The sequence below is a fragment of the Nothobranchius furzeri genome, chromosome 13 (genome assembly GCF_043380555.1).
Source record: "Nothobranchius furzeri strain GRZ-AD chromosome 13, NfurGRZ-RIMD1, whole genome shotgun sequence".
NCBI lineage: Eukaryota > Metazoa > Chordata > Actinopteri > Cyprinodontiformes > Nothobranchiidae > Nothobranchius > Nothobranchius furzeri.
In genome coordinates, this window is record NC_091753.1 from 19154115 (window position 1) to 19177078 (window position 22964).

Here is a 22964-nt window from a genome sequence, read left to right on the forward strand (position 1 = left end):
AGTTCATATTTAATTTAAGAAACCATTCTTTGATTTAGCAACTAATCTGGGCTGCGAGTGTTCCTTATTCAAAGGCATGAAGAATCCTGTAGGACGACAAGGGGAGATTGGACCTTGAGGAGAGAACATCATTGTTGACAATTCATTATCATTGTTCAGAGCTGCAGAGAGGCTCTGAGCTCCAGCTGATGTTAGCTATTGCCAAAGACACAGCAACCTCAGAAACTCACAGATTGTAAACAGTTCTACATCCCTCTTTTGGTTTTATTTTGTAAAACAGAAATTCCGACAACCTCCCAGCCGGCTGAAAGTTAAATCTGTTTCACTGTAACCTTCCTTTCAGTGTGATTGAGACATTAGACTGTTTTGTGGTTATTTTACTGTAAAATTGTTACATATTGTACCTTTCTTACATATTATACCTTTACAGGTACATTACATTTCAGTCATCATGGACTTTGTTGACTGGTGTGAGCGTAACCACCTTCGCTTGAACACCAGTGAGACAAAGGAAATGGTGATTGACTTCCAGAAAAGCACTCCTCCTCACATCCTGGGAGCTGACATTGAGGTACCTGGGTGTTCACCTCAACAGCAAACTGAACTGGTCCCACAACACAGATCTCTGTATAAAAAGGGCCAAAGCTGCCTCCACCTCCTGGGGAGGCTGAGGTCGTTTTTGAGTTCATTCCCATCTGCTAAAACCCTTTTATCACTCTGTTGCTGGCTCTGTTATGCGTTTTGCTGTGGTCTGTTGGGGTGCAGGCAGCTGTGACCGAGACAGGAAGAGACTGAACAAGTTAGTTAACAAAGCTAGCTCGATTCTGAGCTGCCTTTTGGATTCAGTTGAGGAGACGTGTGATAGGAGGATGGTGGGGAAGATGACCACTATCTTAAAAAACGCCTCCCACCCACTGCATTCCACTGTGGGGACCATGGACAGCTCCTTCAGAGGCAGACTAAGACATCCTAGATGTAAAACAGAAAGCTACCGTAGATCTTTCACCCCCTCTGCAATAAGAGTGTATTACTCCTCAGTTTAGGCTGTCTGGCATTATCCTGTTACACCATCTATCCATCCATCCATTTTCGGCCGCTTCTCCAGGTCGCGGGGAATCCTAAGGTGTTCCTTGACCAGCCGTGAGACATAGTCTCTCCAGCGTGTCCTGGGTCTTCCTTTAGACCTTCTCGGACGTGCCCAGAAAACCTCACCAGGGAGGTGTCCAGGAGGGATCCTAACTAGATGCCTGAGCCACCTCAACTGCCTCTTCTACTCTGAGCTCCTCCTGGATGACCGAGCTTCTCACCCACCCTGCGAAGAAAACTCAGTTTGGCCGCTTGTATCCACAATCTCATTATTTCAGTCACTACCTAAAACACGTGACAATAAGGTGAGGGTAGGAACATCGATCGACCGGTAAATCAAGAGCTTTGCCTTCTGGCTCAGCTCTTTCTTCACCGTGACAGACCGGTATAACGCCCGCATCACTGCAGATGCAGCACCAATCCACCTATCAATCTCACGCTTAAGCTTTCCCTCACTCGTGAACAAGACCCCAAGATACTTAAACTCCTCCACTTGGGGCAGAAAGCATTCTACCCTTTTCCGAATCAAGACCATGGTCTCAGATTTAGGGGAGCTGATTCTCATCCCAGCTGCTTCACACTCGGCTGCGAACCACTCCAGCGAAAGCTGAAGATCAAGTTCTGATGAAGCCAACAGGACCACATCATCTGCAAAAAGCAGAGACTCAATCCTTAGGCCACCAAAATGGATGCCCTCAACATCTTGGCTGCGCCTTGAAATCCTGTCCATAAAGGTTATGAACAGAATCGGTGACAAAGGACAGATGAGCTCGACTTACTGCCAGTAATGCGGACCAAGCTCTGACACCGGTCCTACAGCGACCTAATACTCGTATCAAAGGGCCTGGTACCCCATACTCCCAAAGTACCCCCCAAAGGGCCCCGCAAGGGACGTGGTCGAGTGCTTTCTCCAAATCCACAAAACACATGTAGATTGGTTGGTCGAACTCCCATTCAGCCTCCAGGATCCCCCTAAGGGTATAGAGCTGGTCCAGTGTTCCACGGCCAGGAGGAAAACCACATTGCTCCTCCTGAATCTGAAGTTCAACAATCCGACGGACCCTCCTCTCCAGAACCCCTGAGTACACCTTACCAGGAAGGCTCAGGAGTGTGATCCCCCTGTAGTTGGAACACAACCTGTGGTTCCCCTTTTTAAATAGGGGAACTACCATCTCGGTCTGCCAGTCCAGTGGGACTGCCCCCGATGTCCACGCGATATTGCAGAGCCGCGTCAGCCAACACAGCCCTACAACATCCATAGTCCTAAGGAACTTTGGGCGGATTTTGTTCGCCTGGGGGCCTTGCCACCAAGGAACTTTTTGACCACCTCGGTGACATCAGCACCAGAGATTAGAGAGCACAACACAGTCTCCGGACTCTGCTTCCTTACTAGAAGACATGCCGGTGGGATTGAGGTCTTTAAAGTGCTCCGCCCTTCAATCTACAACATCCCGAGTTGAGGTCAGCAGCACTCCATCCCCACTATAAACAGTGTTGGTAGTGCACTGATTTCCCCACCTGATGGTGGTCTAGAATCTCCTCGAAGGCACAAGGAGTCTTGCTTCATGGTCTCACCAAACTCCTCCCACCCTCTGTGACAACCCGGACCGCATTCCACTCAGCCTGCCGGTACCCATCAGCTGCATCTGGAGTCCCACAGTCCAAAAAGACACAATAGGACTCTTTCTTCAGCATCCTTAACTGTCAGTGTGCACCAGTGGGTTTGGGGATTGCCAACACGACCGGCACAGACAACGCTGTGCCCACAGCTCCGGTCAGCCACCTCGACAATGGAAGCACGGAACATGACCCGCTCGGACTCAATGTCTGTTAGAGGTGGGAATTGAAATTTCTTTTGACAGAAGACTCTGCCAGACGTTCCCAGCAGACCCTCACAATACGTTTGGGCCTGCCAGGTCTGCATCCTCCTCCTTCATCGAAGCCAACTCACCAGCAGGTAGTGGTCAGTTGACAGCTCCACCCTCCCTTCACCCGAGTGTTGAAGACATGTGGCTGCAGATCCGGTGAGACGACAACATCCTGTTACATGACAACACCAATGCACTATTCAGTATGTGCTCAATACTCGTGTAATACAGGATTTGCATTGCATGTCTGTGTCTCTTACAGTATGCTGCATAGTTTTGGAACCCAAGTTTTTCCATTCTTGTTTGTGGTTTTTATTTGTCGAAGGTCACAATACTAAATTACTGCTTATGTGCATACCACATGTACCTTTGTTATTATTTATCTTCAAATTATTCTCCTAATGTGCTGCTGTAACAAGTGAATTTCCCCACTGTGGGATTAATAAAGTCTATTCTATTCTATTCTATTCTATTCTATTCTATTTAAAGTTCAGAATAAGTCTAGACCTGACGACTGCTGTGTTGCTTATCTGAATATTTACTAAGCCGGGGTTTCTGTAGTTTTCTGGTCTGAATCATACAGGTGTGTGTTACCACAATACCAAAGATAAAATGCATCAGCTGTGACCTTACCTGCTGCTGCTGCTGGTCTTGTGTCATCATCATCCACTTATCTGGGTCTGGGTCGTGAAGGCAGCAGGCAAGCCCAGAATCTCCCCAGCTCCACCAGTGGGATCCTGGGGCACCCAGCCTGGAGATAAAGTCTGAATAGTGTTTTTATTTTATTTTTTCATTGCCTAATCGTGAATTTCTCCTGCCTGCAGGAAATCATGGACCGTATTTACAAGAATGTGATGATCAAAGTGGAGGAGATGAACAGCCTCCAGAGAACGCTCTTTATTTTAGCTTACAATTACAAACTGGATCAGCTTTCCAGAGGAAACAGCACCCCACTGTGTGACAGGTATGCAGCTAAGCTGCTCATTATGCGTCTGTGCAACTCGTAGTATCAACGAGAGGTTTATTTTTGTCTTTTCTGCTGGTTTTAACCAGGCTGGTGTTTAAGAAGGTTCGTTCTCTTTTGGGAGGTCAGACACGGGTCCTGTTATCAGGTGGAGCTCCTCTTTCTGCAGCCACGCAGCGCTTCATGAACGTGTGTTTATGCTGCCCAGTGGGTCAGGGATACGGCCTGACGGAGACGTGCGGCGCAGGGACGATCAGTGAGCGTGAGTCCGAATTATTTACCACGTTTTTAGTCTTACTCAGGTCTGCTGACAAGGATGTAGGAGCGAATGTGTTTCTGGGTTGTGATGAGACAACAATGTTTCAGCTTCTTTAGTTTATTATTGAGGTTTAAATATTCAACACTAAGACACTCTGCTTGTGCCACTGATGTGTTGAGATGATTCCAGCTCAAAGCTGCAAACATTTCAAGTGTTTTTACTGCTTTTAGATGAAAAGGTCATTTCAGTGAGAGCTAAATGAGGTACACCAATCCCCCTTTCAGTCTCTGGTAGATGTTTCATTAATTAAATTCTTCAGATGTTTTACTGAGTCACTTATGAGGCTGCATGAGTAAAACAAGCTCAGTAACATCAGTACGACTAATGTAAAGTGCTGAAATGCTCCATTGATGAGTAAACACACATTCATCAAACATTTGATGTTGTGTTCTTATCAGTGTGTCACAGCGCTGAGAGCTCAAAGCTTTTAAAATAGTTGAAGTGCAGTAACTCAACATCAGGTCAGCAGTTCAGACAGCAAAGTTATTGAGCTCTGTGTGTGTGTGTGTGTGTGTGTGTGTGTGTGTGTGTGTGTGTGTGTGTGTGTGTGTGTGTGTGTGTGTGTGTGTGTGTGTGTGTGTGTGTGTGTGTGTGAGTGATATGACTTTAGATCACCTTTCCTTTCTTTAGTCTGCTGTGAAACTCCCAAAGTGATGGCAATTAGAACACCCTTCCTCTCAAAAACTAAAACATGCGGATGTTTTTTTTACATCGTCTCAAACCTTGAAAACCATCTTTTCCATCATTTACACAACAGAGGATCAGTGACTTTGAGCCGTGGAGCTCATCTCTAGTCAAGTTACAGAAATGCAGTCAGGCTTTCCCAGACAGATGAGACCATCCCTGCCAGTCACGTCCGTTGTGGTCTTTAGAGTCAGGAAAACACTCCGCTGTCAGAGTTCCTTTGGGAGGAGGTTTCCATGGTGAGGGAGCGAGAGAGGTCGTGTTGCTATGGCAATAAATGCAGGGCCTTGATGCTAGTGGGTTTCCTGGTCATGTTTGTGTGGCTGTTGTATGTTCCAGACTGGGATTACAGCACTGGGAGAGTGGGAGGGCCTCTAGTCTGCTGTGAGATCAAGCTCAAAGACTGGGTGGAGGGTAAGTGACACAGGGAGAGGTGCTACAGCCACGCACACACATTTGAAACACACACACACACACACACACACATTTTTATTTCCCCACATGCACAACTTCCTAGCTCTTACATCAGGGGTCATAACTCATTTCTATTACGATCTGTTAAATCCCAGTGCTTATCAGGTGTGGTTTATTGCCTGCTCCCTTTGACAAAGTAAACCTGATCACAATCAGTTCACTAGCTTGTTAATGTCCCCCTGACAGTCCTCTCTGTTTTTAGGTGGTTATCGAAGCACTGACAAGCCACATCCCAGGGGGGAGATCCTCATAGGTGGACCCAACGTAACCATGGGATACTACAACAGTGAGGCAAAAAGCCAGGAGGACTTTTCTGTAGATGAGAACGGCCAGAGGTGGTTCTATACCGGAGATATTGGAGAGTTTCATGAAGACGGTTGCCTCAAGATTATTGGTGAGAAAACCTCAGAAGAGTGACATGTTGAGAAGAGGCAGTACAGGTCTCGCTGTTCGGTGCGAATAGCTGAATTTGTGAAATCAGATGCATAAAACAGACATTCTGCTCCACACTCTCAGCTTTCCTCCAGATGACCTCTCTGCTATACTTCCATTCATCAGATCAGCAGGAAAACTTCGAACCAAATCAGATTTGACTAATCTCTCTTAAATGACCCTCAGTGCCGTTTCCTCCCCAGCATCACTCTTTATCTGGATGGCACAGATCAGATACACCCAGTTTAGTCCTCCCTCCCAACACGCTTCCTCCTGTGGATGTGCACATGCATGTTGTTCAAACGGCTGTTTCCACTGTGATTCCAGATCGGAAGAAGGACCTGGTGAAGCTGCAGGCGGGGGAGTATGTCTCCCTGGGAAAGGTGGAAGCTGCATTGAAGAACTGCCCTCTGGTTGACAACATTTGTGTCTATGCAAACAGGTCTCACACACTTGAGTGTTTTGAATGGCTCTCTGCTTTACCACATACAGGGTCTGGCCATGAAATTAGAATATCGTGGCAAAGTAGAGTTATTTCAGTAATTCCATTCATAAAGGGAATCTTGTATATTAGATTCATTCATTACACACAGACTAATATATTTCAAATGTTTATTTTATTGTTGATGGTTATAGAATAGAATAGAGTAGAATAAACTTTATTTATTCCAGTTGGCAATTCACTCGGTACAGCACAACATATACTTGAAAAGGAAGAAGATAAATTAAAGCTGCAAGCAGCGTCGTTCGGCCGTCGCAGCGAAGCTGCTCGCCCTCCGCTCCATCCCCGACGCTCTCCAAACCCATCTTCCTGCAACCGGTGGTGCACGAGTGCCCATGCGCGCCAGACACCCCGACGTGCATTTAACTGCGATCACTGTGAGCTTTCACCTCAATCTGACTCAGCCTTTCCTCCTAGCCAGCCAACCGTTCCCACTAAAATGTTTTACCATAATAAAATATTCCAGCTTTGAAAGAGAATCCGAAACGTAATTGGAACAAAATGGCCAACTTCCTGGGGGAAATGGAGCATGGCTCCATGAGACATCTTTGTAGGCTCAGGCACACTACATAGGTGTGCAAAATTTTACAATCCTCAGTCAAAGCATGACTGGGGGCTACAGTTATAATGGTCGTAGGGGGTGCTATTTTAGACAAAAGGCCACGCCCACCAGCTTATGACATCGATTTATATTGGGGGTCAGACTAAGATCACTCACAAGAAATCTTTTGGTGAAATTATATAACGTTCACCAACCGTTTGTGGCTCGTTGGCTAAAGGGCATGATTGTTCATTGCCTTGTTCAGTCTCGGGCAGATCGGAGGCTGTTTGTGGAAGTTACAGTCAAACGTAAGGTCACGGTGTCAAGCCAGAATTTGCCATGGCATCAAAGCCCCTCCCTATCTGGAAAGCTATCAGATCTGAATGGTCATTACAGCATCATGAAGACAGTGCATGACCTTAGTGTCATGTTGACTAAATTAGAGGGGACAAATATGGGCATTTCACCACAAAACAATAGACTTCCTGTAGTCAGGGGGTGGGGCTTAGGTGATGCCAGCTGTCCACATTGTCATTGTCTTGAGATGTGGTCAGTGATCACACAGACAAAGTTTGATATGGATCTGATCATGCACATGGGAGTTATTAAGTCAAGTAATGTAATGGCAAAAGGTCAAAGTTTGAGTCTTAGCCACACCCACACCTTTATACTTATTTAAAATCCGACGGTTAAATTTTTCCCCTTTGTCTTAAGAGTATATAGCAGAAGGTTGAAGGTGATCGGTGAAAAGGGCGACAGGGCATCAATATCCAAACAGCGTGTGCGATAACCACTAAATCGAGTACTTGGACCAAAATGGCCGACTTCCTGTGCGACATTGCACTTGGCTCCAAGAGACTTTTTTGTAGGTCCTGAGACACCACATTAGTGTACCAAATTTCGTAATCCTCAGTCAAAGCATGGCTTGGGGCTGACAGTTTTAATGGTCCTAGGGGGCGCTATTTCAGAAAATAGGCCACGCCCGCCGGATTTTCACATCAGATATTTTGGGGGCCAGACTAGGATCACTCACAAGAAGTTTCATGGCGATATCTTTAGAAATTACAAAATGGGAGGCAAATGTAAGGCCACAGCGGTACGCCTGACTTCGCTGCGCCGCCACAGCCCCGCCTTCTGCAGAAAACTCCCAGAAAGTGACGCCAAGCAACCCCAACTTGTCTTCAGTTACCTGCTACAAATTTGTGGTGATTATTGGAAAGGGCGAATTTTGGAAAATTTCCCAGTAAAACTTGACCTTTTAAGTCCTGAGGGGGCGGGGCTTGTGTGACATAATCAGTCGACCATTCATTTGTCGTTGGGGGGCGATGACGATTATCCATAGAATTTTTTAAACTGTAATTCTTTCATTTATGAAGTTATAACAATTTGAATTTTTTTGGCGAGTGCTCGAACTTTGAGTCCTGGCCCCGCCCCTTCAGTATTTACGAAAAGCCAATTTTATTTTCTCATTTGAATCGTCCATCGCTTCTTTTCGATCGCACACTATTTTCGAGACAATTGTGTGAAAAATGACCAAACTGTTCAACCAAATATAGACCCTAGAAATGGCCAAAACGGGGTCAAAATCGCTACTTTAGTCCAAAATGGCCGACTTCCTGTTTGATATTGACCATGGGTGCAAGAGGCTTTTCTGTGCGTATTATTGAGTTCTACAAGTGTACCAAGTTTCATCACGCTACTATAAAAAAAAGGTCAAAGCGGAGGGGTATTTTTAATTTTCCAGGGGGCGCTGTCGAAACATTTTTTTTTAACCAACTTTCACATTGCCAGTGAAATACGTAAATTTCACGCACTTTCTATATTGGGACAGAATTTGGTGAGTTTTTGGATATGTTAAGACCCCTTAAAGGCCATTCAAGATGCGGAAGAAAATAAATAAATAAATAAACAAATAATAAACAGAGCAAAAACAAGAGGCCTTCACAGCTTCGCTGTTCGGGCCTAATAACAAGATTACAGGTAAACACACAAAGGCATTAAAGATCAAACTGAGGTTAGAGATTCCCATGAACCGATGTTTAGAGAAACATAATAGAAACTCTTTTAAACATTTATTTTTTTTACATGTATATAAATTATTTAGGCTTTTAGTCATTTTTGTGTGAATTTTTTTTTCTTTTGCCAAACCAAGAGACGTGAGCTGAGGGAGTCCTGTTAGCTTAATCCAGAGAAAAATATGGATTCTAATGCAGCTCTGACTGAGAAGAAACCTTAAATGTTTATAATTCTGCTTCTGATGGACCAAAACCATAAAGTAATGAGTTTGCTGTACGCCCCAGAGAGCAGAGACAAACCAGAGGGCAAAACCATCGGCCAAAGCAGAGAGGTTGAGGAGAAGCGGGGGGGGGGGGGGGGGGGGGGGCTAGCTTAAACTCGTGTGCTAGCATTACAATATTGTACAGATTACTATCATGTACCAGACAGTTAAAATAGTATCGGTCAGTGTCAGGGTGGATGGGCTGAGCTGAAGCGTAGCGGAGGTAATTGTAGCGTGGCTGTGTGACCCACACGCGGAGTGACTGGCGTTTGGTTCTAACAGGAACGCAGCTTGCATTTAGGAACGGCGATACAGCACTCGCATGGAGTCGAGGCTGAACTGTGGTTCCTTTAGGTAGGGAGCTGTTGTGATGGAGTGCAGACAGTGTGGAAAGTTCTCTTTCCTGGATTGATTTTGGAATTGTTTGGATCGGGTTGGTTTGGCTTCTGTCATGAGACGATGACTGAATGACAGCGCAGCGGTGACAGTTCCTTAAATAGATTCCGCGCGGTGACGTCACCGAGTAGCGTCGGTGACGGGAATGCTGGGAAATGGAGTGCTGCGCCAACCCGGCCCGCAGAGGAGGTCAGGAGGAGGAAGAGTTTGTGACAGTCAGTTTATATAATATTAATACTAATGAGTATCTGTCAGCTGTCTCATACTCGTTAATATCCCTTCACCTAACATAGTTCAGTGCTTAGAGAGAGAGACACCTATCATACGGTTCTGGAACTCATGCGGGCTTCTGTGAGCTGGATCCGGCCCAGACACCAGCGAGCCAGTCGGGTTGGAATTTTTAAAAGCTGCACATGATCCTTTTCTGGAGGACTGCAGCGGTTCTGATTTGGTTCCGACCCAGAAACCAGCTCCACTGGCCCGCTGAGCTGAGCGTCTCTTCTGGTTGTCGGTTCTGACCTGGTTCTGATGGTGATCCAAGCTCCAGAAATCCGTATTTAATTTTTTTAACCCACCACTAGTCTCTGGAGCCCAGCGCGGACCTCACTGTCCCGGTACAGACCGATGTGGGCTACAGAAGTCCGTTTTTTTAGCTGCACAAAATGCCCTCAGGCACAGAGATAGAGGCGTTGTTTCTCTTATCTGGAAACCCGTGGACTCGATGTCCAGACAGGCTGGAGTTGGTACAGCCTTCACAAACTATAGTTTATCTAAATGAGCACAATCCAAAACTAGTAAACACACACTGACTGGATAACACGACCTCTCTATCCTAAAACTAGCCACTCTCCACACTGAGCTGAGGTTACATCAGAGGTTCACATTTAGAAAGAAGAGCTTTTTCAGAAGCTTTGCTGAGAAAGGCCACTTTTACTCCAAAAACTCTGCTGTTATGTATTTTAAAACAAAATATCCACAATAAGCATTTCAATTTATATTTCTTGGACAACATTTTATCTGAATTAGAAAAAAATATGTAAACTGCAATTTGCTCTTTAAGCTATTATTGCCTTGTGTGATACTTCAACCACTAAAAACAACAAATAAAAAAAGGAAACTTGTTTTTCCAGAACTATGCAGCATAAGGGACACAGACATACTAGTGTACACCCGGTATTTCACACGTATTGAACACAAACTAAATATTGCATTGATGTTATTGTGTAACAGGATAATGCCAGTACCAGTTGTCAGTTTATTACTTACAACTAATGAAAATCCCAAATTCAGTGTTTTAGAAAATTAGAATATCAATTAAGACCAATGCAAAAACAAGTTCTTTTAGAAATGTTGGCCAACTGAAAAGTATGAACATATCAGTTGGGTTTGGTGTTATTCAGGAATTACATTGACTCCAAAAGCTAATCAGCTGTAGATGAACAGCCAATGATTAGCTTCTGAAAGCCACCTGTGGTGACATTTAGGGTAAGTCATGGGATGGAGATTAGATTATACCAGATAACAGTGGCTTGTCTCGTTCTGCACCGTGTTTATCTTCTTTCCACAGCGTGAGCTTTACGTGTAAACTTAGTTCTGTGGTGCAGTGAATCACTGTTTTCATCAGATTTGAAAGTTGTAGTCTGTTCACTCTCACTTCAGGCTTTGGCTGTTTCCATTTCCTTAGAAGGGTAGATCTTCAACTGGGTGAATAATTGTCAGTTCACTGTGTTGCACATGCATGTGTATCCTTGTGCTTCATGGCCTTATTTGGCTCAGCTGCTTTCCCTTCATAACAGCTCTGTTTTTCCTTCCCTTTGACACCCTTCCTCATCTCCTCCTCCTCTGTCTGCTCTGTAGTGATGAGGCTTATGTGATTGGCTTTTTGGTACCCAATCAGAAACAGCTGCTGGCTCTGGCTGGCCAGTATGGGGTCCGAGGATCATGGGACGAGCTTTGCAACAGCAAAGTCATGGAGGAGCTGGTCCTTAAGGTCATCACTGAAGCTGCACTGACAGGTGAGAGAAGGTCAGAGAACAAGAGTGAGTCATCAGTGCACTCATTAACATTTGTGCTTATTGCATTGTAGTCCAACTGGAGCGCTTTGAGATACCCTGCAAGATTTGTCTCTGTCCAGAACCGTGGACGCCTGAGACAGGACTGGTGACAGATGCGTTCAAGCTCAAACGCAAGGAGCTGAGGACACATTACAAAGAGGACATTGAGAGAATGTATGGTGGAAAATGACCACCAGGACGAGAACAGTCACCTCTCAACAGAGTTATTAGAGTTGTTCTTATTTGAATCTGTTAGTGGAGGAGAGCCGTTTCCACTCCTTCCTCCAGGTGTGTGAGCTCTTTATAGAGATCTCTACTGCTCCAGATGGGAGTTGTGAAACAGAATATGGTGTCATCTGTTGAACTCCTGTTTGAAGTACCAGAGTAATAATTCAGGTTGATTTGACTGTTTGCACACCAATGAAACACCCAATCAGAAATCAGTTTTTTTTTAATCATCACTTTGTTTTAACTAAATATTTCTTATTTTTCTTTAGTTCATTTTTTGTTTCTCCTGCGGGTCCAGGAGACGGTTAATCTGTTTGTTTCTTCTGGCCACTAGATTGTTTTGGTTCCTGTCGTTGGTTTATTTTGTCTCCCACCCTCCGTCAGATTATGAACCCCCCACTAGTGGGACATCAGAACATTCTGATACCAAAAGCACTATGGTGCTAATGAGAGCAGGATTGTAAAAATGTGAAGCTCTTGTGTGGTCTATTTGGTCAGATGTTTCTACGAAAAACTTTGTCTCTATACAGATTTCTTCTGACTTAGCTTTTTTTTGTCACACTAAAATGTATCAGACCAGCAAAGAAAAGTCTGAACAGTCTTAAGATAACCTGAGTAAATAAGAAAGCATTTTTAAATAACCGAACCAACCTTACCCATGTGAAAAAGTACCTGAACGCTCAGCCGTCTAACAGGTTGTCACACGTAGAGGCAACAACTGGATCCAGTGCAAGAGCAGCACCACGACTAAACAATCCCAACTCCGTTTGCACCAACGGAGAACAGCAAGCCCTTACACACACACCAGGCATCTGTAAAGCATCTGCAGGGAAACACTCCTGGCACTGCCCCTGATCCAGTGTTTGTCATAACCTCGGAGGAGGTTTTTCCCACTGTTCATTACAGAAATGTCTGAATTCAGCCACACTGGAGAGTTTTCCAGCATGAACAGCCAGTTTAAGGTCAAAGGTCAGAGATTCTCTAGCTAGAGAGCAGAATTCATGGTTCCATCAGTTAACGCAGGTAATCCAGGTCCCAAAGCAGTAGAGCTGCCCCAGACCATCACATTACCACTGCCATGTCTGACTATTGGCCTGATGGTGTATTAGTGTTAATACACCATCGGGCGTACACAATGAGTTTCCAACCCCCGTGAGGTGAAAAATATCAAACCGGTTTGATTTTCACCTCAGCGTCTCGTAAATATGAGACTGATCTTTGTGTAGTTTTGGAGTCGTGAGGATGACTGCTTATACTGAGCCAGGATTCTCTGGAGGTTTCTTCCTGTTAAAAGGGAGTTTTCCTCTCCACTGTCGCTTTATGCTTGCTTAGTATGAGGATTGCTGTAAAGTCTCTGACACTAGTCAGTGACTTGATGCAATTTGCTGGGTTCCTTATATAGGAAACATTATTTCTGATTGGCTTAATGAACTGTGAATTGGAATGTTTATTATGTGAAGTGCCTTGAGACGACTCTTGTCGTGAATTGACGCTATATAAATAAACTTGAACTGAATTGAATTGAATTGAATTGAATTGAATTGGTCACTAAAGGCCACATGACCTTTAACCAACCAGGTGTTGTACTTACTTCATCTCGCTTACTGCCATTGTGCCATAATTCATGGACGTAGGTTTCGGGGGAACGGGGGGACATGTCCCCCCCCCCCCCCCCCCCCCCCCCCCACACACACACACACACACACTTTTTCTAAAGTCAATTTTTGTCCCCTGCACTTTTTACTGATTGAGCATTAGGTCCAAGTGAAAAACTACTGCATATTACATATTTTTGTATACTTACTGTAAAGACCCCCCCTGGTCCTCATGCCGGTTGTGCCCCCCTCCCACCCACCCACCCCACCCCACCCCCAAAAGCCATTACTTAAAAAGCCTGTTCTGCTATGTCCAGCTGTAAATGTGTGAATTACATTTATGAGAAATTTCAGTCAGGTTTAAAAAGTTTCAAAGCACAGAGTTAGTACTACTCAGAAGGTTGCAGGTCCAATCCCGGCTCTGGACAGAAAATGCTGCCGTTGTGTACTTGGGCAAGACACTTAACCCACCTTGCCTGCTGTTGGTGGTCGCAAGGACCGGTCTCCCCTGTGCTCGGCAGCCTCGCCTGTCAGTGTGCTCCAGGGCAGCTGTGGCTACATTGTAGTTCATCACCACCTTGTGTGAATGTGTGTGTGAATGGATGAATGATGCACTGTGTACAGCGCTTGGGAGTCCTCTGACTCTGAATGGCGCTATTTGTACAAGTGTGGGTTCTTTATCATTTATCGGGTTTTTTAAAAAAATTCTTGGCTAATAGCTCTGGAGACTTTACGATTCTGGTGCTGATTTGCTGCATGCTGATTTATTGGTTACATTTTGTTGGGGTTCATGGCTGGACTGGCTTGTGTCCTGTTTGGCTGAGAGGCCATTGAAATATTTTCAACTTTTCATCGCTGTCGCTCGGACGAGGACCAATCAACGGAGGTTTCATTCACTGACCAATGAGCGGACAGGATTCTCTGTACATCTCCGAGCAAACATGGAGGAGAAGTTGATTATTATTATGTTTTATAGTAAAATCAGAAGTAAGATTTCACATAACTAGCAGCACCTTGTGAAACATCATATCTACCACTTTATTAACTCTGAACCACTAAATAACCTTAATTCTCTCCAACATGACACAGCCAAACAAAACAATGGAAGTTTCAATTTTGCCATGGAACAGAACGCGTCGACGGCTTTGCCGCTGCCGCGGGTCGCCTACCGTGTGTCAGGTAATAAAAGCGACAGCAACAAATTTCGCTTATCGCGGCGGTTTGTTGCCTCCCGTGTGTCGAGCCCATTAGTCAGCACATGGGCTGCAGTGTTTTGCAGCGGTTGAAATCTAGACAGGTTCTTCTTGGGAAGACCAGAAAGCAGAATGTTGCCATAGTTTAAACGACTAGAAATAAATGCATGCATTAAAATCTCGGTGTTGGCTCGAGGGAGAAGAAAGCGGACTCTGGCTATGTTCTTTAGATGTATTTGATGTGGAATAAAAGTAAACTCAAGAGTCAAAGGTAACCCCCAGGTTTCTAATCTGTGTAGATGGTTTAAAAGACAAGGCTTGTAACTTCTGCATTGTGCTTTCTCTCTGAGCCTCTGAGGTTAGCATTTGGATGTCAGCTAACTTTTTTCACGTAGTAAAATAAGACTGAGGTTCTGTTTTTAGTCCCATTGTGTCTAGTGGGTCGTGTTCAACTGACCTTGATCAACTGGCTCCATTTTTGAGAGCCTTAGTGACTAACCAGGGAGTTCTGCTCAACAGTGACTAGACAGTCAAATCAGCGCTGCTGTGAAAACTACTACTGATAGTTGAAAAAGCTTGCTCTGGTTAAGCATATGCTCTCAAAATAAAATTATTAGGCAGTGTTTTGTGCTTTTAATACGTCACGCCTTGAATATTGCAGCTCACTGTACCTTGATGTCCCTCAGTCTCACCTCTTTCGGCTCCAGATGGTGCAGAATGCAGCTGCATGCTTCTATCAGGTACAAGAATGATGGATCACATAACTCCAATCTTAGCTTTGCTACATTGGCTGCCTGTTAGCTTAAGGGTTCAGTATGAAGTGCTTTTATTGGCTTTTAAATCATTTCTTGGCCTTGTCACCCCAGGTTCTCGTTCTGAGCTCTTGGTTGCTCAGTCTTGGTCCCTGAGGCCAGCAGATCAACTCCTTGAGGTGCTGAGATGGAAACGGAAGCTCAGAGGTGACAGAGCGTTCTCTGTAGCAGTTCTGGAATGGTCTGCCAACACCGATTAAGATGGCTTTCTCACATTACGGCTTTAATCTTTTTTTCATCTGTTTTCAGTCACTTTTAGTTCAGCATGAGAGTGTTTTCTACTGGTCCTTTCTTCTTTCATGTTGTATTTTTATGTTTTGAGGATTTTTATCATATTGACGTCTTTAGCATTGTAGTGTATCGCTGTTGTTTTTAGTGATTTTAGTTTTGTGCTGCACTGTGGTCAGCTTGTGGGCTGTTGTATAGATCTAGTTGTATAGTACTGAAGTGACTTCTTTATTTTACTGGTCTGGTGATGATCATGTCTGAGTTTGGCGGAACTGAACCTTAAATTAAAGATTGAACAAAGAGGTCCAGGTTAAGGTTGGTTTGGATTTCTACCCTTGATAACTAAATCCTCATTTAAAAACTAAATTTAATAATAACTCAGGTTATCTTTGTCTGATTTAAATGTTTATTAGGAATAATGAAGCAAGAAAATACAAAAGATATGAGAAACATCTTTTAACAGCATTGCTCACTGAGGCTTCTTATGAAACATCCATCCATTTTCAGCCGCTTATCCGTAGTCGGGTCGCGGGGCAGACGCCTAAGCCAAGATGCCCAGACATCTCTCTCCCCAGCTATTTTGCCAGCTCTTCCGGGGGAATACCAAAGGGTACTGGACTGTGTCTTTTAACCTTTTCCACACCTTTCTGTGACACAGCAGTGGCACGCCTCTGGACTTTTGTGTAGGTTTGAAACATCTTGTGATTCGTGACTGGTTTTATTAGAACATGAATGAATGTAGAGGAGCGTCGACAGTCCATTTATGGACAGCCTTCTTTTCTACAAAGGCACATCCACCTATTTATTTGTAACTTGTTCTTGGATAAAAAATAAAAAAAAATCAAGTAACAAATAAATGTGTTCAATTTAAATGTGAGTGTGTTTTATTCCAACACATTCTCACTCCCAGCGCGTCAAAAACAAACGCTTGGTCAGCCACCCTCCACGTCAGACCCTTGACGCCAAAAGTGCCCTTTTTCGTCACTTCTGTATGAAAAGGGGTTTTCCCTTTTGTAACTGCAGATCCCAATGCAGCGTAAAACTGACGTGATGGGATGTCCACTGATGCGGCACCGAACCAGCTCGTTTAACCGCACCTAAACCTTAACGTTTCACTATTTACAACCTTACCCTCACCCTCATCCTAACCTTAACCCTCTTGCTACCTAAAACGTTACTCTCACTGTGATCAAGCGTTTGTTTCCCATGCATTCTGACTGTGAATTTTCGTATTTGCCGCCCAAGGGGAACGTTAGAACATACCATCTGGCGAGGGGGAGGTTACAAATACCCTCTACTTTTAACCTCCACCTTAGTAGTTGAAACCTCCCCCTCGTGTTGCCTCGGTCCAAACCCGACCAATGACGAGGCGGCTCCCCCCGTTCACTTCATAGAGCCGGCTTTTAGAGCGACCAACACATCAATAACGTGTTCGCTAGCAAGATGGTTAAGGTTAGGATAGGGGTGAGGGGAAGGTTAAATAACAAGAGGATAAGGTTAGGTAACATGAGCTTGTTTGGTGCCCTGGCTGCGGACATCCCATCGCGTCAGTCTTACGCTGCATTGGGATCTGCAGTCAGAAAAGGGAAAAACCCTTTTCGCACATAAGTAACGAAAAAGGGCACTTTTGGCGTCAGGGGTCTGACGTGAAGGGTGGCTGACCAAGCGTTTGTTTATTCAGAAAAAAATATTATTATGTTACATTTATTTCAGTTAATCTGAAAATGTCACGGTCGGAGGTGAGTGAACACACAGCGCTTTCTGAGTAATTACAGATGTACGGAATCGGAGAGCAGCCAGCTGTCTGCCATCAAGCGGATGGCTGCTTAGGAGCAGGGAGACACACCTCAGCGCTGGATGATTACTCAACCTTGGTAGTATTACCTGAGTGTCACGAGTCTGTATTCTCGAGTACGACCAGATTGTCTAACGAGCCTCCTTCTGAGTAACTTCACGTGCTTTCTCCCTCTCCTTGCAGATCCCAGCCTCCATCTAGAACCTACCATAACTCTGTACTCACGTCTGTCTCTCAGCTCCCCAACCAAGCCTGACCGACCCGCTCTCCTCCACCCTCTGCATCCTCCCGGATCTCCCGAGTATCAACCCCACCCCACCCACACCCCCACCTACCGACCGGACATTCCTCCTTCCCCGAGTCCCGAACCTCGCTGCTAAGAAGGATTGGACTAAAGAGACTGGACAGAGTTTCCAGATATTCACCTCGCTGTTTTGATGGTGCTCTTTTAGTTTACCTTAGATATAATAAATAATTGTTTGCTCACTGTAATCCCTGTGTTCTGAGTTAATTCTGAATGTCCTGGGTCAGACGGCTAAAACCCAACATGACAGAAAATAAAATTAAAAGAGCTTTTATACAGCTTTTTTATTTGTCAGAATATACACGTGTATAATAGATTAGTATAAAGATGGATATCTGGCTACTTGTGTTGAAAACTGAAGCCACGATTTTGTGTCAACAGTCACCATGATGTGTTTTTGGAGCCAGAGTCTGAGCACCAGAGATGAAAGACTTACTTCCTCACACACGATCATTACATCTTTAACTGGTTAAATAACTGAGTTTATTAATTAATGTTGTATAAGTTGTATTTTTTGAGAGTAGAACTGATTTAGGAAGGTGTTGCCCTGAACCATGGAATACCACATGGATCTATTCTTGGCCCTCTTCTATTGGTTTATTGTTCTGCAAACACAAGATCAGATTTTACTTATATGCAGATGATTGACAGGTTTATGTTCTGCTGGAACATGTGCTGCTGCCTTGGTCCAACGTCTAATAGCGTGTAAATTTGATGATGAAGCTTGGTTGGGTCTTGACCATCGACATACATATATGGACAATGGGTTTCCATAGCCTCCAACAATACGTTTTTGAGCTAAAATGGGAGGTGGCCACCACCACCATTTTGACCGTGTCACAGGTTCCGTCAAGCCCAGACAATTCCATAAAAGGGAAGAGAGGTGGAGCTGAGCTTGGGGCTGGGATCAACTGACGACACCTGGTCAAACTAGCTACAAGCTAACCTGAAGCTAACCCAAAGATAATGCGGTGTCGGGAGCTAAGCTAACGGAGGTAGCAACCTAGCTACAACCGGAGTTGACTGTGCTCAACACCAGAGCTTCTGAGTTAGAGATATGTCGGGCTGACCGCTGGGTAAAACCAGGTGGAACACAGAGGTCTCCGAGACCTCCACAAGCCGGCGGCCGCGCAGCAGACAAGCACCGCTGCGATCTGAGATGCGCAGAGCTGCCGCTGGGGAGAACCGGGTGGAAAGGTTTCCATCCCAGAGCTCCACAAGCCGGCAGCCCGCGCAGCAGACAGAGATGCGCCGAGCTGCGGGGAGGGGAGAACGGGTGGAAAACATTGGTCTCCCGAGAGCTCCACAAGCCGATAGTCGGAACCCAGCTCCACCAACATGTTATATTTCAACCCATTTTCTAAAGTGCAGCATTATGTTAAATGCACTGGTTTTTACCCTATTACATTTTAATTTCATGGTTAAACAGTACATGTTAAAATCTAAGCTCAGCTCGGCAGTGACCTAAAATACATAAATATAATTTTACTTACCGAAAAAAATGAAGTGGAGACTCCTTGGATGCTCTATTAGTGCAATTAATGCCACAGCAAGTCATTTTGTCCAACAATTGCACAAAAAATATCCAAAAAAAGAATACACACACACACAGATACTCAAAATCCCGGAGCAGTTTCCAAGCCAGACCGAGGCTCTACTGAGGCCTTTCCATGGAGCTAGCTTTGTGGTCACGTGGGTCTGATGCTCATTTATTATACAGAATTTTAGGCTTTTAATACACTCAAACAGAAGAGTGAGAAAAAAATTCACCCCCCTCAGAGTTGTCATGAGTGTTAACTAGATCATTTAAACCAAAAACATGTTTTGGTACCAGGCTGTAAACATGTTTATTTCTGCTGTGAAATTGGTATTTTTAACATGGGAGTCAATGAGGATTTGCTCGCTCCTGACACCAGCCCCCAGTGGATGAGGGTGGAACTGCAATTTTTGGTACGTCCGGGTTGAGACCACTTTCTGAGCCGCATTGTGGGGGCTTGGTCTTGACCAAAGACAAAATCAATGAACAAGAACAATGACAAAACTGGTGTCAGTCTCTTCAGCCCAAATGTGAGATGTGACACTTCTGAGATGACATAATTGGCCCGAGGAAGGACATATGTCAAATATAGAAGCAAAAGAGGATGATGGTCTCACACTTGACAAACACATCAACTGCACTGTCAGCTCTTGTTTTTTTTTTTTGTTTGTTTGTTTGTTTGTTTGTTTTTTTCACCTGAGGCGCATCTCTAAGTTTAGGTCTGTTCTATTGAGGGCTCATCTGGCAACTGTCACCCATGCGTTTGTAACTTCACATCTGGAAAATATTAATTCCTTGCTTGTAGGAATAAACCAGGCCCCCGTCTCTAGACTGCGGATGGTCCAGAACTCTGCAGCAGATTCCTAACAGAAAATAAGAGGAGAGACCACATCACCCTGGTTTTGGCTACACTGTGCTGGCTCGTGGGTTTGTATAAAACCAATTTAAAAAAAACTTTTTCAAACATTGCATTGAGGGGCTCCATCATATATTTCAGATTTGTTGTGTTTTTATGAGCCTCCTCGCACACTGGTAGACCGATCAGCTCCTGTTAGCCGTTCCGAGAGGGGGCTGAGCTTAATCAGTTGTGGGCCAGTCTGTGTCTTAATCCAGAGAGACAGCTCTGGATTAACACACATGTTCAAACACTTCTGAAGCAACAAAAAACTTGCAGCCTTTAGTCTTTTATTGTTTTAGTGGTTCATTGAGTTTTGGGTGACTATGTTTAACAGCTGTTGTATTTTTGTAAATGTTATAATGTGTTCAGAACTTTGGGCATCCCTTGGTTTGTTAAGGTGCTATATAAATAAAACTGATGATGATGATGATGATTATGATGAAGGCAACTCAGACAGCTATTAGCGCATCAGTCCTGCAAAAAATTATTTCTCAACATTTACTATTATTATTATTATTATTATTATTATTGTTGTTGTTGTTGTTGTTGTTTACAATAATTTGATCGTTTGTGGGATGATTTGACACCAACACACAGCTCTTCATGTGAACATGGGGTCTTTGTCGTGCAGCTATAGAATTGTTAGATGTTTGAAAAGCGTACAGGATCACTTACAAAGATAAATGTGTCCATTTGACGACACTGTGGCGGGAGTTTAGTTAAAACTCACTTTAGTTTTAAAGCGGGGGCTCCCGATGAAGCCGTTTTCCATGACGTTCCCTCTGGATCACCCTGGAGACCTGATTCTGTTCTTCAGTAAGTTACATTGAATTCTGTGTTTTCACGAGAATCCCCATGAGGTGTAAAGAAAAATGTTCATTTTTTTATAACACGACATTCTTTTAAGATTTCCATACACACAGCGCTCGTCTTACAACCAGAGCCTGTCACGTGGGTCATGATGACACTCCATGGTCTATAAATGGTGTAAAAGTTCTGCCAGACTCAACAAGTGGTGCACGTGAGCGCGAGACGGACACAACTCCTGTTTGGTGAGTTGGAAAAGTGGTTTCGTTGTTTTTGCTTAAAGTTAATTAAATAAACTTTCGGAACTGGACAGTAGTCCTGCGTTACAGCTGTTTCTGTTTAAGAGCCCACCTTTGGTAGATGTGCACAAACGTGTGTGCTTTAGCGAATGAAGGTTTAATTTAATCTTATCTTCAAATGTTAATGAAAAAGCACAGTTTGAAGATAGGTTTGACTAAATATGTGTTTTATTGTATTTAAACACGGAAGTACAACGACTCACTAGAAGAAACTTCTGTGCGTAAAGTTTGCCTAAAACTGACCCACAACTCTATTTTTTTATACCATAAATATACTAATTGCTGTGTTTCTATGTGCTTTAACCAGGATTCTCTATGCACTCTACTTTTAAAAAATGGAGCACTTGGAGAACTCCACGGCGTCTTCTAAACTCCTCTTCCTTCGCGCGCACAGCGCCGCCGAGTCCCAAGTGGGGCGAAGCGAAGGGAACGCATACCTTTACATCCTGATAGTCATGTCTTTCTACGGAGTGTTTCTCTGTGGAATAATGCTGGGCTACTTCCGCTCCAAAAGGAGAGAGAAGAGGAGAATCAACATCTTCACGCGCCTGGTGCACGAAGAAGAGCGGCGGGAGTGGGGCGTGCTGCCCAGGAAGCGTAGCTTCTCGTTTCCAGCCGCCGTCTCGGGGCTGCGCGCGGTACAGGTGTCCCTCCCGTTCTGCGGTAACCACGGCAACCACTTTGGACACATGCAGTTTGACAGCTCGCTGCCGTCTCCACTGGCGTGTGTGCTGTGCGCGGAGCAGAGCAGTGTCAGCTCGCTGTGCTCCTCGGCCGACACGCGCCTCACCATAGAGGAGGAGGCTGACGCCGGCGTAGTGGAGGCGCAGGAGGAGAGCGCACAGCCAGATCATAGCGGAGACGATTCTGGCTGAACTTCTAAACTCTCACATCTGTATATCAACTGCAATCTGAAGAAGAGAAACATCTGGAGGTCCGTGGGAGAACCAAAGACGGAGACAGTCAGATGTGTTGTTACAGCTGCAAGCAAACGTTAGCTCTGAGGGTTGGAAAGGGTAGGACTTGGCACAAGACTTATGGAGACATTTGACGATTCTTCAGCCAACAACACATTTTAACTCCACCTCTATTGGGGCTGATGGTAAAGTTAAAATCAAGTTAGAATCAAAAATACCCAGAAAATAATTTAAATATATAAAATCACCTCTAAATGCACCTCCCAATGTCTTTGAATTGGAATCCTTCAGCAAATCCAGTCCGGAACATGGATCTGTTCAGCAGCTCTGAGATAGATACGCATCTTTTGACTGATAGTATTTTACAGCATTTTGTACAATTATATGTTTGGATTTCAGTCAATTTTGTTATTTAAATGAACCAATTTAGACTCCATTCTAAATACATTTGATCACAACAGTGTTTGGATTTATGTTTAAAAGGGAGATATAATGAAGGTTTACTAGCCAAATGAGGTGAAACTGGCTAAACATGTCACACCTTATTCTTGTTGTTATGAGGTAAATGTGACCAAACAAAGCTGCTGCTCTTTTTAGTATTATCATATATCTGACATCCCATAAAACAACTAAACTCACAATGTGGGTTGAATATAATCATGGAGTTTTTATTCACACCCTGATGAAACAGAACGATGACACAGTGTTTTTGTTTTAAATAGCTAAAGTCTTGTGATTAATCTGTAAAGGAGA

The 22964-nt window shown here is 44.3% G+C and overlaps 2 protein-coding genes across 2 annotated transcripts in view; both read left to right on the forward strand.

Moving 5' to 3' along the window:
- The window catches only part of acsl3a (acyl-CoA synthetase long chain family member 3a), a 58934-nt gene extending 47011 nt beyond the window's left edge, over window positions 1-11923 (forward strand). The window contains exons 9-15 of the mRNA XM_054742951.2: window positions 3779-3918; window positions 4008-4180; window positions 5261-5335; window positions 5598-5789; window positions 6155-6269; window positions 11402-11559; window positions 11631-11923. Of these exons, the coding sequence (XP_054598926.2) occupies window positions 3779-3918; window positions 4008-4180; window positions 5261-5335; window positions 5598-5789; window positions 6155-6269; window positions 11402-11559; window positions 11631-11788 (1011 nt within the window). The 3' untranslated portion in view covers window positions 11789-11923. The remainder of the gene's footprint in view (window positions 1-3778; window positions 3919-4007; window positions 4181-5260; window positions 5336-5597; window positions 5790-6154; window positions 6270-11401; window positions 11560-11630) is intronic.
- A 9215-nt stretch (window positions 11924-21138) lies between these two features.
- On the forward strand, window positions 21139-22348 carry kcne4 (potassium voltage-gated channel, Isk-related family, member 4). Its single transcript, XM_015952144.3, has 2 exons — window positions 21139-21240; window positions 21602-22348. Exon 2 carries the CDS (start codon window positions 21630-21632, stop codon window positions 22167-22169), a length of 540 nt encoding a protein of 179 aa, XP_015807630.3. The 5' UTR covers window positions 21139-21240; window positions 21602-21629; the 3' UTR covers window positions 22170-22348.
- Window positions 22349-22964: the final 616 nt, after the last annotated feature.